This window comes from Catharus ustulatus, chromosome 3, assembly GCF_009819885.2.
Source record: "Catharus ustulatus isolate bCatUst1 chromosome 3, bCatUst1.pri.v2, whole genome shotgun sequence".
Lineage (NCBI taxonomy): Eukaryota > Metazoa > Chordata > Aves > Passeriformes > Turdidae > Catharus > Catharus ustulatus.
In genome coordinates, this window is record NC_046223.1 from 6416963 (window position 1) to 6432627 (window position 15665).

At 38.2% G+C, this 15665-nt stretch overlaps 1 protein-coding gene across 5 annotated transcripts in view; it reads right to left on the minus strand.

Annotated features, from left to right (window-relative positions):
* MACROD2 (mono-ADP ribosylhydrolase 2) overlaps window positions 1-15665 on the minus strand; it is an 881430-nt gene that overhangs the window by 680304 nt on the left and 185461 nt on the right. For all 5 annotated transcript variants that reach the window (XM_033054610.2, XM_033054611.2, XM_033054609.2 and 2 more), the window contains one exon: window positions 6214-6243. In XM_033054610.2, the coding sequence (XP_032910501.1) occupies window positions 6214-6243 (30 nt within the window). The remainder of the gene's footprint in view (window positions 1-6213; window positions 6244-15665) is intronic.

Sequence of the window (15665 nt, forward strand, 5' to 3'; positions counted from 1 at the left end):
ATATTGCAGCAGTAATATTAAAAGCCTGAGGACAGCAGTGAGTATGAACGGATGGACTAAATCTTAGATTATTTTCATGGATTAAACAGACACTCATGTTTCTGTATCACTGGCTGGAACAGGAGCATCCCTTTAAAGAATCACAGGCTGAACATGTATTTAAAAGAAAAAAAAACAAACCAGAAAAACCCGAACGGATCACATAGCTGTATCAATTCCTGTAAACAGAAAAACATAATTTATTTATTTTTAACTAACTGCTCGGAAAGAGTAATTAGCAGGATACAATTAGGCAACAACTGAGAAATACTTAAAATCAATCCAGAGGCTTCCTGTTTACAATTATTACCCATAAGACTGTATAAAAAGACTGGAGAAAGGAAGCTGCTACCCTCTTTAGCCAAGGAGCAAAATATATACCATATTTTAACAAAAACAAAAAAGAAACTAGAGTGGAGTACACATTTTAAATACAACCGCAGCAGTTTATGTTAAGGGTCCTTTGAAATAAACTGTGCTTATAATGATCAAAGGTCTATAAATATCTATAGATGCACTACGAAATGAGAAAATCCATTAATTTTCATTTAAAACTGAATTAAAACTCTGCTGCAATGAGAAAGAGGGAGAGAAAGAAAGAGCACGCTTTTGAGAATAACTGCCCTGTAAAGAGTTTGCTTGCATAGGAAATTTGAATAAATTCTATAAAAGGTGTTAAATTATTGAGAAATCTATTTGCTTTGATCTGATACAACAAAAAAACTCATGAATAACAAGATTTTAGGCTGAACAAAACACCTTGAAAGGGTTACAGTCTACCCTGAGCTACTGGCCTACCAATGGAACTATTACAGCAGTGCAGAAAAAAATACATAAATATTAACATTTTAATTGGCTGATGCACCATCACAGTGGGGGAACTCGTGGATACAGCCCTCTCAAACCTACTCTATTTACAGAGATGAAAAAGAACAGCAAGGAGATAAAACACTTTAACAGCCCTACAGAATTGCAGCAGCAATCTTCTAGCAAAAAGGGATTAATTAGCAACAAAGGCAAATGGCCATTTGCCTTAAATTATCAGTTCTTCTCATGGTCATTATTCAGCAGAAAAATCTTTGTACCTTCATAGCCATTATCTACATACCTAGGCTATGACGATGCAGTGTACAAAGCAGCTGAAAGCTTTTGAGGATAGCTGAAATCCCAGATGAAGTACATTTGTTCCATGAAACCATTTTTTGTGAGCACACCCCAATCTGACAAATGCATTTGACATGATACAAGAACATGCCAGCAGACTGACATGAAAAAAATACAAAATAATAACGCTTATTTTCTTGATGAAAGAATCCTGTCAGTGCTTCTTTCCCAAACTCTTTCTTCTCTCTCTCATGGGATGCACTTCATGTTAGGCACATGTCATGCCCAAATTTGAACTTTGGATTTAAACCCCTGCTTCACTTGTATTTAAATTATGTAAATATCAAACCCAAGCCTGTGAAATCCAAAACAGAGAGCATCTAGTCCTGGTTTAGGACAAAACAGGCTCATCTTCTTCCTGCTACATATTCTGAATGGGTGAGTGCAGGGCAAGTCTGGTATTTGAAGTCTTCTGCTGTTCTATATATTGTTACAGGGTGCTCCGTAACTTGTCTGGTTCCTGCCTCCAATTTCCTCTTGTACAACTTTCACTTCTCAGTGTCATTAATATTCATTTGGTAATGGTAAACTGATGTCAAGTTACTACTAAGAAAGTGCAAAACTTTGTTTTTTTGGTTTTTTTTTTACTAGAGATTTAACTATCAGAAGATGGCTGGACATGGCAAGTAATGTACCTAAACCACAGCCGCGAGAATAAAAATTTATCCCTGCCTGAGGAGAGGGATGTCAAGATATTTGTCAGCTGCTCCTTCCTGACACTCCTGACTGGATAATCACTGGATTTTTTAGCTCATTAGCTGACAATTTAATTGACAAACAGACAGAGTGGCTGGCAAACAGCAGTTGACACATTTGAAGGGACACAACTCCAGGATAAAAGTCAGTCTTCGGTAATTTCTTTCAGGAGACCACACTTTTTTTTGTCACTATTACAACATAACAGATATAAAAGCAGCAAATCCCAAGTTCAAAATGGAGGTTATGCAACAAAGTACAGAGAAACTCAGCTCCCTGCTGCGACCATGAACACAAGTTCCCCATTCCATAAGAACCTCTTAAAACTCTGCCTACAAACTGTATCTTGACAGAGCAGACAGGTAGGTCTGCTAAAATACTTATGACTATATGGGAATTAGTTTTTTTCCATGCTTGCAGAAGCCCCGGGAAAAAAAAAAAAAAAAGAGAGATGGAGAAGAACAGAAAAGCAGACAGATCTGGGGCAGCCAACTTAGACTGGATCTAAATGATGCTTCCAAGAGACTGCAAATATAACCTGCTCTCTGTCTGAGTCTGTAATGACAAAATTACCAGTTTTAAGTACAGCGCTGAAAGAAACCATGTTCATAATAGGACACACTAAAAGGTGATGTCTCCTTCCCAAATTCTAGCTTAAGCAACAAAATCTTATGGGGATAAAAAAATCCCAAATTAAATACACCTTCAATTTAAGATCAAAGAAATCAAGTCAATGCAAAAATCAGCATGCAACAAAAATATTATTAGTCAGCAAATCAAAGAAAAAATGAGTCATGAGGAAAACAACTGAATACTAGGTGGGAACAGCAGCGCACAATATCCAAAAAAGCCCCCCAAAGACTACCCAAAGCCATAAGGGAGGACAAACCTCAGGTCTTGCTCACTTTGCTTGAAGAAAGTACATAAAATCATATGCATTAATTTCTTGACACAAACGTAAAAGAATGTAAAGAAAAAAAGATTGCCATGCAAAATAGGGCACTTCAATTTCTGAAGTAAAAATTCATGATACATATTTAAGAGATCTTACTTTTTCTCAAAATACCATGTGTTTCTCTTCACTCCCTCCAGATGCAGGTAATTTTCTTTATAACTTTCACTTTTGCAGTGTTGAACATAACAGGACAAATAATACATGATGCACAAAAAAGTTATAATGCTCCATGTAAGTTATTAGCAGTGAGATGCTAAATGTCTGATAAATCTAGATCTGAAAGTGAAATATGCCTCCTAATTAAAAATCAATTATTAAAAACAGTAAAGAATGAAAAAGAAGACTCACTCATCAAACTCATAATGAAATCCTGGAAACTTCTGAGTTATTTGAAAAGCAGAAAGAAACCTTCAACATCTATATTTAACTAAAGACTCCATTGTGGGTTTCTTGATTTTATGATTAAACAGTTCTGTGAAAAATTGTTTCTGGTATCTTTTGTGCTTTTATCTCTTCATTCCAAACAGTCATGAAAATGAACTGATGGCATTTCAATGAGGAATGCAAGAACAAACCATTGCTCAGGCTCTGGGAAATCAAAGACCAGGGAGGGATGCCCTGATGTGACTCTGAGGTGATGCAGGGATGACAAACTGCCACCCAAAATCACCAGCTCCTGAACTTGCAAGCAGGTGCACAATGTTCACCCACAACATTGCCCATTGGGTTTCTTAGCAGAAAATGGTTTGAATACTCAGAGAAAGTAATCTGCAAACGTTACATCAGGATGTGCAAATAACTATTTACAATTAATTTGCATTTAGTTCTTAAAATATTCCAAATACAGAACAGTTTAAAAGCAGTTCAAAATCACAACACCTGTTGCATAAGCTTGGACAAGCGGAAATTTCCAGTTTTCATTTTCTGTAAAACTAAGACATGTATTCATACCTCCAGCAGTGACAGATTAAATTAACGAGCACTACCGAGGAAATCTGAATCCCATTATTGGAAAAACTACACTAATATTATGCATTATCATAAATATTCAGCATCTGCAACCAAAAGAAGGCTTTGGTGTTTATGTATATAATAAAGTTTTAATAATTCACTATGAATATTTCACACAGAGTGCTACCATCACTTTCCTCTGGATATGAGAAAAAAATACACCTAGAATGTGAAAACCATGACCATTCCACTGGTAATGAAAACATTCTTTCTACAAAGAAATACCTACAGAGAGTACCAAGCTATTTTTCCAAAAGCCAGGGGCTCCAGGCTCCATCTGCCCGTGGCAGGCGGGTGGCTGGCCAAGGTTGCTCCATCTTGTCTACCTCTGAGCAGGATCCAGCCTGCAGACCCCACACACTTTCCCCTTCTCCAAAACATGCACTGTCCAAAACCTAGAGTGCTTCAGCAATGAAATTCTCAGGATTTTTATTCAGAAAACATGGAAACCCCAAGTGAGTGTGCTCTGAGGACATCGCTGCCCTACCCAGGGGCACAAACGCAGCCTCTCAGCCACAAGCAGTCACCCTCTAAGCCATAAAACTGCCAGATTTGGTATTCCACTGATACCACAAGCAAGACGTAACCTTAGTATACTTCCACCAGAGATCAAAGGATGTGGGATTGGGGTTCTGGCCATGGAGGTTGCAGCAGCCCATGCCTGGAGGAACCCATTCTGTGCCAAAATCCAGCCTCCCACAGCAGCTTCCCCACAGCCCTGAAGACACTGATTTTTAAAATGACAGAAAGAGCCCCGAAGGATGTCAGGGCAGGAGGAAGGAGGGAGGGAGGACAAAAAGAGAAGGAGCAGCAGCACCTTGGGCTGCCATCACCTCAGCAGGACATGAGGGGAGAGAACATATTTTAATTACCACTTTTAACACATAAAATACAGGGGGAAATCCCAATTTGACCCATAGCACAGGTTCATCCCATCTGCTGCAGAGGGAGAGTCACATTATCAAGTGCCACACTGAACAGAGATCAACTTCTGAAGTACAGTCCAGCTGAATAAATGGAAAGTTAATAGCCAAATCCTTTCAGCAGCAGCAGTGCTCTGGGAACCTGATTGGAATTTGAACATTTGCATTGATTTATATTTTTTTCTTGATGTTACCAGCTGGGAGCAAGTGCTGGAGAGGAGGTGCAGGAACAGCTCTACAGAAACAGGAACAGCTAGCAAAGGATTACCTCCTAAAGGATTATCTTTTAAACAAAGAAAAATTTGGTATACTGCAAACAACTAACTCAAATCAAAAGAAAGATTAATCCAACAGGATTAACAGGTAAGGCTGTCCCTGTACTTTAACATCCAGACACACAGCTAAGAAACGTGAATGGTTTTATTTGGACTATTTTATTTAGTCGTCAAGCACCTTTTCATAATCCAAAATAAGAGCTGCCTGTTCAGTTAAAACAAAAGCTTTGACAACTTATCCTGCAGCCTCACAAGCAACAGATATCTCGTGTATTTTTACAGAGCCCTTTCCTTTATCCTTACATATGTAAGCTCTGATCACAGTTCTTTTAACTCCCACCAGGAAGGAAAATTAGTTGTTGCCTGCACCACTCCTGCGCTGTGAAATTTCCAGAACTGAGCTCCCTTACTTCCCTCTGGGTGGCAGGGAAAGTCACTGAAAACTGAAATCAAACTCTTCATGGGTTCATCTTTCCTGAATTGTTATCACTCATGTAGATTTTACGGCCACAGTACTACAGTAACACCAAAAGTAAAATAGCAACAATCTACTAAAATAAAACAGCATCCATGTATTTGGAAGCAATACAGGGATATGCACTTGAGCATCCCTGCATTACCAGTAGACATGTTAACAGCATCTCTGACCTGCACCAAAGATTTGTACTGAAATCTCCTCTATTATTCTGGCAAAAAGAGCAAACAATGAAGTGTGAACCATAAAAAATATTTTTAAAAGTACAAAGATAAAGCCCCACTCCTTTACTAAAATTACATTTCACTGTACTTTAATATTTCAACATTTCTGTTAAAATTGTTTAATAATCATACATTTGAGATTTCCCTCGGGTAAATTAAAATGCCTAAGTACTTAAAAACACAACACAGTTTAAGTCAGTTTAGCAGTTCCTTTATGTATTAGTCAGCCTCATACATGTGTCAGCCCCTACTCTGACCCAGAGGTGAAACCAAATTCAGCAGTAGTTGCACACCTTACCTCTTGGTAAGAAAGATTATCAACTTCGGTAAATGTTTACATCTAATAAATTTCTATTTCCAACTTTTGAACTTATATTCTCTTATAACCAATATTGGTTCAGCATATATTTCATGTTTGCTTAAGAATTAATTAAGCATTAAACAGACTCACCTCCTCCACCTCCAAGAAGGCTGGAATTAGCTGTAAGAAAAACAAAAAGGGAATTGTTAGCATTGAGCCTCGTAAATATACACAAAATCAAAACAGAAGATGTTTCACAAGAGATTTCCATTATTTCAGTAACTTTGCTACTCTTCCCTCACCCAAAAACATTCAATGCAAAAACAATCACTTAGTGTAAATTGCAATCACAATCTTTACCTTTGCAATATCTTTGAAAATACAAGCTAATAAATAAAACAATAATACAATTAGTAAAGCTAATGGATTGAATAGGTTATGAAATTACAATCCTGCATTTATAATTCTATAAGCCGTATTCCTTTGTGATTACCAAATTAATTTAAAATTTTCATCGTAGAGAAACTTAAATAGACTTTGATGCAACTTCTGATTATCTCTCCTTGTTTTCTATGCCATGGGACCTTTGGGGATGACAATGAGAAATCCTGGCTCCATTGATGTAAAAGGTTTTGTGCAACTGAACTGGGATTTCCCTCAGCAGGTTTAATTGACTCTGCACTGTAACCATCAAGCTACCCAGGCCAGAACTTGATAAATCACTTATGGAAAGCAATTTTCAGAGCATGGTGATACAAGATGGTCCTTCAAATTAAGCTAGCACAATTGGAGTCATGCCAAATATTTTCCTTTCACTGCCCAGGCAGAAACAGAAGGAATATCTAAGCTTCTAAATCTGCCCTTTAGATGTGAGGGAAACAAATCCTTGTTGTATCAGAATGTATTTAAAATAAAGTAAGAGCACAAAGGATAGACACGGGTATTTCTTATTGTTCCCTGATAAGTAAAGAACAGATACCTCAAACCATGCCCTGCTCCAGGACAAGGGTATATAGCAAGATACACAGAATAAATTAGATATTTTCTGTAAGTTATTGCTTATATCATTTTCCTCTGCTTCTTCAACAAAAGTCTAAACAGAAAATTTCCTCCCATTGTTTTTTCTTCACTTTATTGAGACTTTTAAATAAAATTGACAATTATCTTTGTTTTCTTCTTTATCAGATATTCTACAAACATCTTTGACTTAATATGCAACTTTCCCTGACACTGCCTTCATCAGAAAGCCAGACTTTCCATCACAGCCAAGATCCTTGTTTGAAAGTACCTCTACACTACTCAAGAATTACTTCTATATTAGTCAAAATGCAGTGTTCTCTAAAGAAAAAAAAAAAAAGTGGATTTATATCCTGTATAGCTGAACATCTCAAATCAAAACAAAATAATTAAGTTACTCATCCTAGGATTAGTTGTCCTACAGTCATTCAAGACCTAGGGAGATGTTCTCATGCATTTTTCTCATTCAAGTCTGGTTCTAGCACCCTGGAACATTAGATGAAGAAAAATGGGACCCAAAAAAGCCTTTTTTTCTGAAACAAAGTACAGTAATTTCACTATTATAAGCCGCACCATTTTGACTAAAATTTTGGTCCAAACACAGAAGTGCGGCTTATAATCAGGTGCGGTCAATATATGGATGAAGTTCAGAAATCTGCCAACCCGGAAGTGCGAGCCCACAGCAGCCCCGAGCTGGAGTCCACCCAGCCCCGGGGCAGCACCAAACCGAGCCTGCATGGCCCCAAGCCGAGCCAGTAAGCCCTGCGATCCCGCGATTCTGTTACTAATTGGCAACTTTGTGAAAGTTGCACGCGGATCCTCACTGCGAACAAAAGTGTGGTTTATAATCCGGTGCGGCTTATAATCATGAAATTACTGTAATTTGGAGCCATTTTAAAAGAAGTCCTTATTTGGAGACACAGAAAGGTTGGAGCAACAGGCACAAAATGGAAAACTTTAAAAAACAACATCATAATTATCTGTAAGTGATGACCATTTCTTGGCTATTCTCTGTAAAGTGCTAGCAGGGAACAAATACTGCCATGTATATATTGCCTTTGACAAATAAATAATGAGGGTAATAATAAATATGTGCGACATGTTGTAAAGAACATCAATCTTGCTATATTTACCTATTCTTGCCCTGACTGAAATTCACTATTAAAGAAACAAATAAAACCAGCATCACATATTTTACAGGTAACATCACTTTCATGGAAGTAAAAAGTACCTATCTTGTATAGAAATCAGCAAAGTTTTTATCGGAAGAAACTAAAAGGAACCAAGTGTCATCTACTGCCTGCTATTCCAGCTTATTTTTTAGCACTGTAGAATACACCTACAATTAAACTATTCTAATCCTTATATGAGTCACGTTCTAGGATTTCAGTTATTATGTTCAAGAGACTTGAGACACACAGCTAAAACCTGCAACCAATGTTTCCACTGCTAAAAAAAGGGTTTTTTTTGGAAACCCAGCCAACATCCCCATTGTAAACTTTCATTCAATGGCTTCTCAGAGAATTATGTTTCTCTCATTAAGTTCTCCTGACAATTTTCATCTTACCCAGACTTTCCAAGAACTTCTTAATAACATATAAGTCAGTACCACACACTTTTCTATAGAAACAGTAAAAACAGTTCAAATGGATTTTTGGCTGTGATGCATCTACTACAGCTATTGAAAATGAAATAATAAGTCATAGGCTCTCTTTTTAAATTCCACTTGCATAATAGAAGGAAAATCAAACCATTTTCCTGTGTTTCCAGGAAAGAACAAGACTGATATTTACAGTTTCTTTTCTAGAAAGATAATGTTTCAAAAAGCAAGAATTTTTATTTTCAGATTTTTCAGACTCTCCCTGAAAGGTTCAATAAAACACACATCTTCTTTCATATTTGGGAAAGCCTTACCACTACAGGAGTAACTTGTCACTTAGCACCTAATGCATCTTCTCCCATCCAGAGGTCAGCACAGCCCCATGGCTGCAATCACATTGTGTTGGAGCAAGCATGGCCTCTCCTCTCTGTCCCTCTGTGTTTATCTGCAGCTGAATTTTGTACATCAGTGCTCCCAAACCACCAAGTCTTGGAAAACACTTTAGAACCTGCCCCTGCTGTAGAGGTTCAACTATAGGAAGCTGTATGAGCAACCAGCAGACGGTCCCAGGAAGCTTTCAACCTCCAAACTTGACAGAGTCTGAACTGCCCTGCAGGTTACACTGCTACTCCTCTCACTCAGGATATGCCCAGCCTTAGGTATGTCCTGGGTTTAGCACTGGCTAAATCACCAGTGCACTCAACTAGAATTATTTACTCATTTCCTGCTGTGAAATCGGATTAGGAGGAAGACACAACAAGCTCAGACTTTAAAGGGTACAAATAAACCTTTATTACTAGAAACTATAAGAAAAAGTACCAAGAATCAGAATAAAACTTTCAGAACACTCCTCCCCCCATAGCTTTTCTTTCACACTGACAATGTACGGAAACAAATCAGTCAGTTTATCATCTCTAAAAACAGTCTTTCACCAATTTGCATAGGGAGAGGAGACTTCTCTCTCTCTTCAGTCTACAGACATTTCTCCACAAGAAACCATTTTCTCATAGCCTCAATGTCACAGTGATTCAGCCGCCGGGAGAAGGGAAATCTGACCACTCTAAAAATCCCTTTCTTGACTGACAGTCTTCCCACAACTGGTATCAAGGACCACGCCAACTTACGGGGCACAACTTAAGGATTGTAACAGTTCAAACAAAAGCTCTCTTCATCTTTGAAAAGAGATCTTCTTCTTCCATGGGGCGCAGAAGGGGTTTTCTTTCCTCTCTGTTCAAACTTATGGGATCACAGCTACTTCAGCACAAATGCCTCTGCTCATGTCTGCACTCAGGACATTTCATCTACCCCATCATGTACACCTCTGAGTTATACAGTTCATGTCTTGCCCAGAGCAGTTGGGGTGGAGTATTTCAGGCCACACTGGGGGCTCGACCAAGATATCAGGGGCCCAGCAAGGAACAGTGGTGTGTTGGTTTGGCTGCCTTCCATTGCAGAGAGGGGGAAGGAAAAGCCCAGCTCCCCACCAAGCCATGGGGACCATGGTGGGCAAGCCCAGCCCAGAGCTGTTCCCAGGGCCCTGTGAACCCCCTGGCTCAGCCCAGGTTGGTGGCAGGGCAGGGTTTAATGCTGGCTATGTGTTCAATGGGACAGAGGCATGTCCATCTCTCTGAGTTTAACCAGTTGTCAGTTCTCAAAACCAGTCACTGATTGGCTTTTCAGACATAGAGGAAGCTCTAGTTGCTCCTCTCAGAAAAAAAATCACCTCAGTGATTGTCTTTAGTGCTAAGCAAGCACAGGTAGAACACCTTGCTGAGAAGCTGCCCATGTCCCATCCCTAGCGGTGTTCCCAGCTGGACTGGATGGGGCTCTGAGCAGCCTGATCTAGTGGAAGGTGTCCCTGCCCATGGCAGGACAGTTGGAATAAGATGATCTTTAAGGCTCCTTCCAAGCCAAATCACTCTATGATTCTTGTGATTTTATGACAGCAGATTGCAAATCCATCTTGATTAAACCATTGTCCTTATTTCTTTTTACCAGAGCTGCACAACATTCTGGAGTCATGGGAGACTTGGGGTGGGAGGAAACAGGAAGACTGGATTGCTACCAAGTTACCAAGGCAAAGAACAATAAAAGACAGCAAACGAGTAACAAGGGCTCCAAAGATGCGAGTCAAGGTTTCTTGCACCTGGTTTCATTCCCCTATCAGCCTTTCAAAGTGACCTGCCCAACCTTTCTGAAATTGCCTCCTTAAAAACTAGAGTCCACAATAGATTCCTGGGTATTAACACTGAAAATCTACTCAAATACAAACTTGAAATATTATTTTAATATATATTGAGTGGTCAGGTAGCCAACAGACTACAAACTGAAATAGAGCACATCTCGATAGAGTCCCATCCAAAACATCATTGGTGATGAGGCAGCATCAAGAGGCAGCAGAGGTGAGAACTCCTCTAACTTTAAATATTTTTGCCTATAGTAACATAGACTTCAATTATAAAAAATTTAAAAACAAAGCACCATATCTGGGGATCAGTTCCTGTGGTGTCCTTTAAATAGTGGCTTCACAATGACAAAAATTACAGCTCTAGAGATGCTGTGCATGACCATTACTTTAAAAGGAGACTTGAATGCTGCATTCTGAGACATGTCATCTTCACAGCCCATCTCAGGACAGTGAACAGAAAAATATCTACAAGTGTTAAGATGGCTTTCAGCCCTTTAGCTCTGGGTTTCTCTTTAATAGGGATGTTAGAACCACTAGTAGAAAAAGTGTTTCTACAAAGCTCAGCCTCATCTCTAAGAAAAAATTCACTCTAAAAAAATCACTCCAACAAAAAACCAGTATACCTAATCACCAAGGATAACGATTTAGCCCTTAATGAGATGTTTATAGCCCCAGATTCAACCAGTATTTCAAACTACTTAAAAGCTCAGTGGACCAGATATATATGCTTTTTAACAGCACCAGGACAGCCCTACTAAAGAAACCCAGTGAACACTTGTCTGCTGTACCCTGAGAAATCAACTCCTGCTTCAAGAGACTAAATTCTTTCCACAAAACTAGTGTGGGGAGAGAAGGGGGGAAAAGCAAAGAAAATAAATTCTCTCCTTCCAGGTATTTTAAAGTAAGCTTAGCTCCTCATTATGGAATATCCACAATGAAAGCTCAGGTTACTAAAATGTACAAATTTTAATGAATATACCAGCACATTTAAAAAATAAGAACTGGACATAAAGGTTTTAAATCTCAGCCTTCTTAATTAGTTATGTTGCACTGCTTTCCAACACTTTTTTGACTTGAATAGGTAGACCAGAAGCTCTGGTGTGGTAGCAATATTTTCCTCACCATTCTCTTTACAACAATATTCTTGCCAAACAGTAAGGTTATCTGAAATTTTGAGGAAAGGAAACGAATGCTGAAGAAGTTCACCTCAAACAAAACTGAAAATCTTCCTGTGCTCTAGCCAGAATATACACAAAATGAGGAAGGATGTGTGTATGGGTTACTAAAACAGCCACAATTATTTTTCTGCTGTCAGTTCTGAAAAATTTAGAGAATAGGAAAGATGCGAATAGCAATTTTTGTGATGTCTCGGGAGATAACACTTTTAGTTTTGTTAACAACATAGCTGAAGAACTGATTACTTTTTGTTGGCATATACTCATCTGACAACAGTTTAAGAACATAAATTCTTCTGGGAGCATGCATTTGTCAAATACTAATGTCACTAGTAACTTAAATTGACATCTATGTCATGCAGCCATGCATCTGTCAGTATAATAAAAATATACTTTTAAAAGATTAGTTGATATTGTCTGACTTTGGCAGCAGATGTTTGAGCTTATTTTGATGTAAAAAAAGATTGAATATTTTTGTCAATACTTTCTAATTGTGAAATTTATTCAAGGAGACATCTTTATAACTGGCAGTACTGTAAGATGCAAGACATTCTATTGCCTCAGATACCATTTTTATTCATCAATAAAACATCATAACAGGCAGCTGGTGAGCAGAGTAACAGTCATTTATGGAATGGGAAGCTACATTTCTTCTATGTGTTTTGTGAGATATCCTTACCTGTCATTGCATTTCTTTTCATCTTCTCTCAAGAAACCAGAGAGAACAAAGAGGAGTGAGATAACAGCTGCACCTTGTACAGCCAAACAGTTTTAGCCCGAGATGTGTTTGGGTGCCTCACAGTAAAAAGCTTTAGGCTTAAAGATCATTAAGTCATTTTGCAGCAGGTATAATAAATAAAACAGCCACCACTATTTTAAATGTTTTCCTGCATACAAAGCCACAGCAATCAGGAGAGGTAAAATAACATAACAGACTGGGCCAGATTGGCAAAGTTATGTCAGTGGCTAATGATGCAAAGACTACTGGAAATTAGAAAACCACTAGGCCTACAAAATAAGATTGATTTAAAACACTTACATAACCATACCCCTGATACAGCTCCAGAATATGGGTGGAACAATTTACAGACTTCTACAAACAAGTTGCTCTTCTCCAAGTCTCCTCACTTTCATCACAACCTGTGATATTCTCTTCCCCACAAATTCTGTACAGAGAACAGTTTTGTTGGTTTTTTTTAAATAAGCTTTGCTATCTTTGCAAATAAAGTAGTCATTGTCTCTAATTTCAAGTTTGTAAAGGGTATGCCAGAGGTAGATTAAGGGGGAAAGAAAATAATCAGCATACTAGTAAGTGCTCTGGAGTTGATCCTGTCAAGGAAATTGCCTTCACAGCATTCTGAATTCAATAAGAAAACAATAACTGTCATAAGGTCTCAGTTATTTTTCTTCTTCTAATACATTACCAATTCAATACATGATGTGCATTTATGCAAGAAGGTTATTTTTAAAAGCTATATATTACATCCATTAAGCTTAATCAGTCATATGCAAAGCATCTCTGAAATCTGATATGAAGAGTTAAAAAACCCCACCAAATGCACCAAAAACCCAACACAGGCAAGGCAGCAGTCAGCAGCATGGGACAGAAATAAGCACACAGCTATCAGGATAACATTTTCAACTTGGCCTAATCAGAGGTGTAACTGCAAAACAGAGGGAGCAAAATGACAGGGTTTTTACCATGCAGTGAAATACAGTAATTGCTTTAAGGTAGGGTGAAAGAAAATTAAAAGAAATTGAAGTTGACTAACACATCCTGAGAAAAATCCACAAGAGAAGGTGTTTGGCACAGCATACTTCCTAAATACTGCTGCATAAACTTCCATATACTGCTGTATAAACTGAAGATTAGGCTGCAGCTTTAAAAGAATAAAATTTGGAATAGCCTGAAGACTGCACCAAAATTGCTTCTTGCTGGGGAAATCAGATAACCACAACAAAAGAATGCAACTTAAAAGAACATCCCAAAATCCAAATGAACTTGTGTTTTAAGAATGGTCCCAAACGCAACTACACAAAACATTTTCAGGTGAGATTTTTACAAAAACAGCTGTTCAGGCTTTCCTGGTGAAAATGCAATTCTTACTTTTCATACCCACCCAGTGGTATTAATTTCAGCTAGACAGGACCGTTTATTCCAAATCAAAACAAAAAAAGTGATGTAGAAGGAGAAGTCTTCCTGCCAGTGCCCCAAGAAGGACAGTTAGAAGAACCTGTTTGATGAGGTTGATGATATCTTTGGGATGGAGAAGACAAGAGACTTGTTGAATCAGAACCTGCAGTTTGAAGGGAAGGAGTCAGACGAGGCTGAATGTGGCTGGTCAGCACAGAAAGATCCATGGTCATGTTTTATGTGTGCCCCTTGGCAGAAATCACACTCATTTCCTCCCATTTGAGGAGAAAAGCACAAAAGAGGAAGAATTTAATTCTCAAACAAGGTGATAAATTGTCACACGCACTACCATATGATAAAGAGAAAGATGAATTAAGATTTCGTCCATTTTGTGCATCAGTTTGTGGTTTGCTCAGCTACTTAAAAGTTGCCTTCTAGATCATGAAGGTATTTAACAATCTAGCTGAGCTGAAATGTAAAGCAACAGGAACTTTTTGGTGCAGAATAATGAGGACAAAAATATTCAGGTCTACTAGAGCCCATTCTTCATCACACAGTTTAGGCTATTTGTGTGGTTTGTAAATGTAACATTAAAGGAAATCAAAGTGCTGCAGTATATAATTAATCCATTTAAGTAGAATCATCATCAATATTTAAAAGCCTATGCAAAATAAAGTAAGACATGGTCCAAGGCTCTACTAGCACAATTAGAAAAACAGTTCTGGTAGCGATTATCCCAAAATAATTAGTGAAATTTGTATAACTCATGCATCTTTCCAGTATCCCAAAGGAACTAGAATATGTTATCTGGAAAACAGGGGCAAAAAAAAACTAACCAACAAAACCAGAGTGAAGTTCTTTAAGCTTTTGTTGCTTCCGTCTTCTCAAAATTACAGCCAGCTCTGAACCTAACAAAGCCTGACTGTCTCTTAGGACCGTTTTCTTCTATTTTTAATTTTTAAAACATAGTTTTGGTACTTATGGTGTAGCTTATCACTAGGTTTCATTTCAATATTTTGCTACAATAAAACTGCCTAATATTTGACTTCTCTAAGGAAAATGTCAGATTGTAAAAAGCTGTAATAAAGCAAGTTGTAGTCTGAAAATGAAAACAAAAGGCGAGAAAAACTAACAAATTTCAGTCCAGTTAACATTCAACATTCAGGCTTGAAATCAATTTTAAAAACCTGAATTTGTTATGAAATCAAAGACCACTGCTGAAAAGAAGCTACCTGGGGTCTTGTGCTGCCCATTTTTCATGGAGCAAGCAGCAGGAAGAGTTTCCCTGTGGTGCAGGCACACCCCACACCGCTTTACTCCTGCTTTACTCACAGGCAAACCAAGCAAGGGTAGCCATGGCTCCAGCTGCAGGGTGACCACAGTGGGTGCATTTTCAAGTCAAAGCAGTACATGCCCACATCATTGTTTTTTTCTTAGGATAGTAACACTCATGGACAATTCAGTTTAAAAAAAAATAAAGAAAATGCA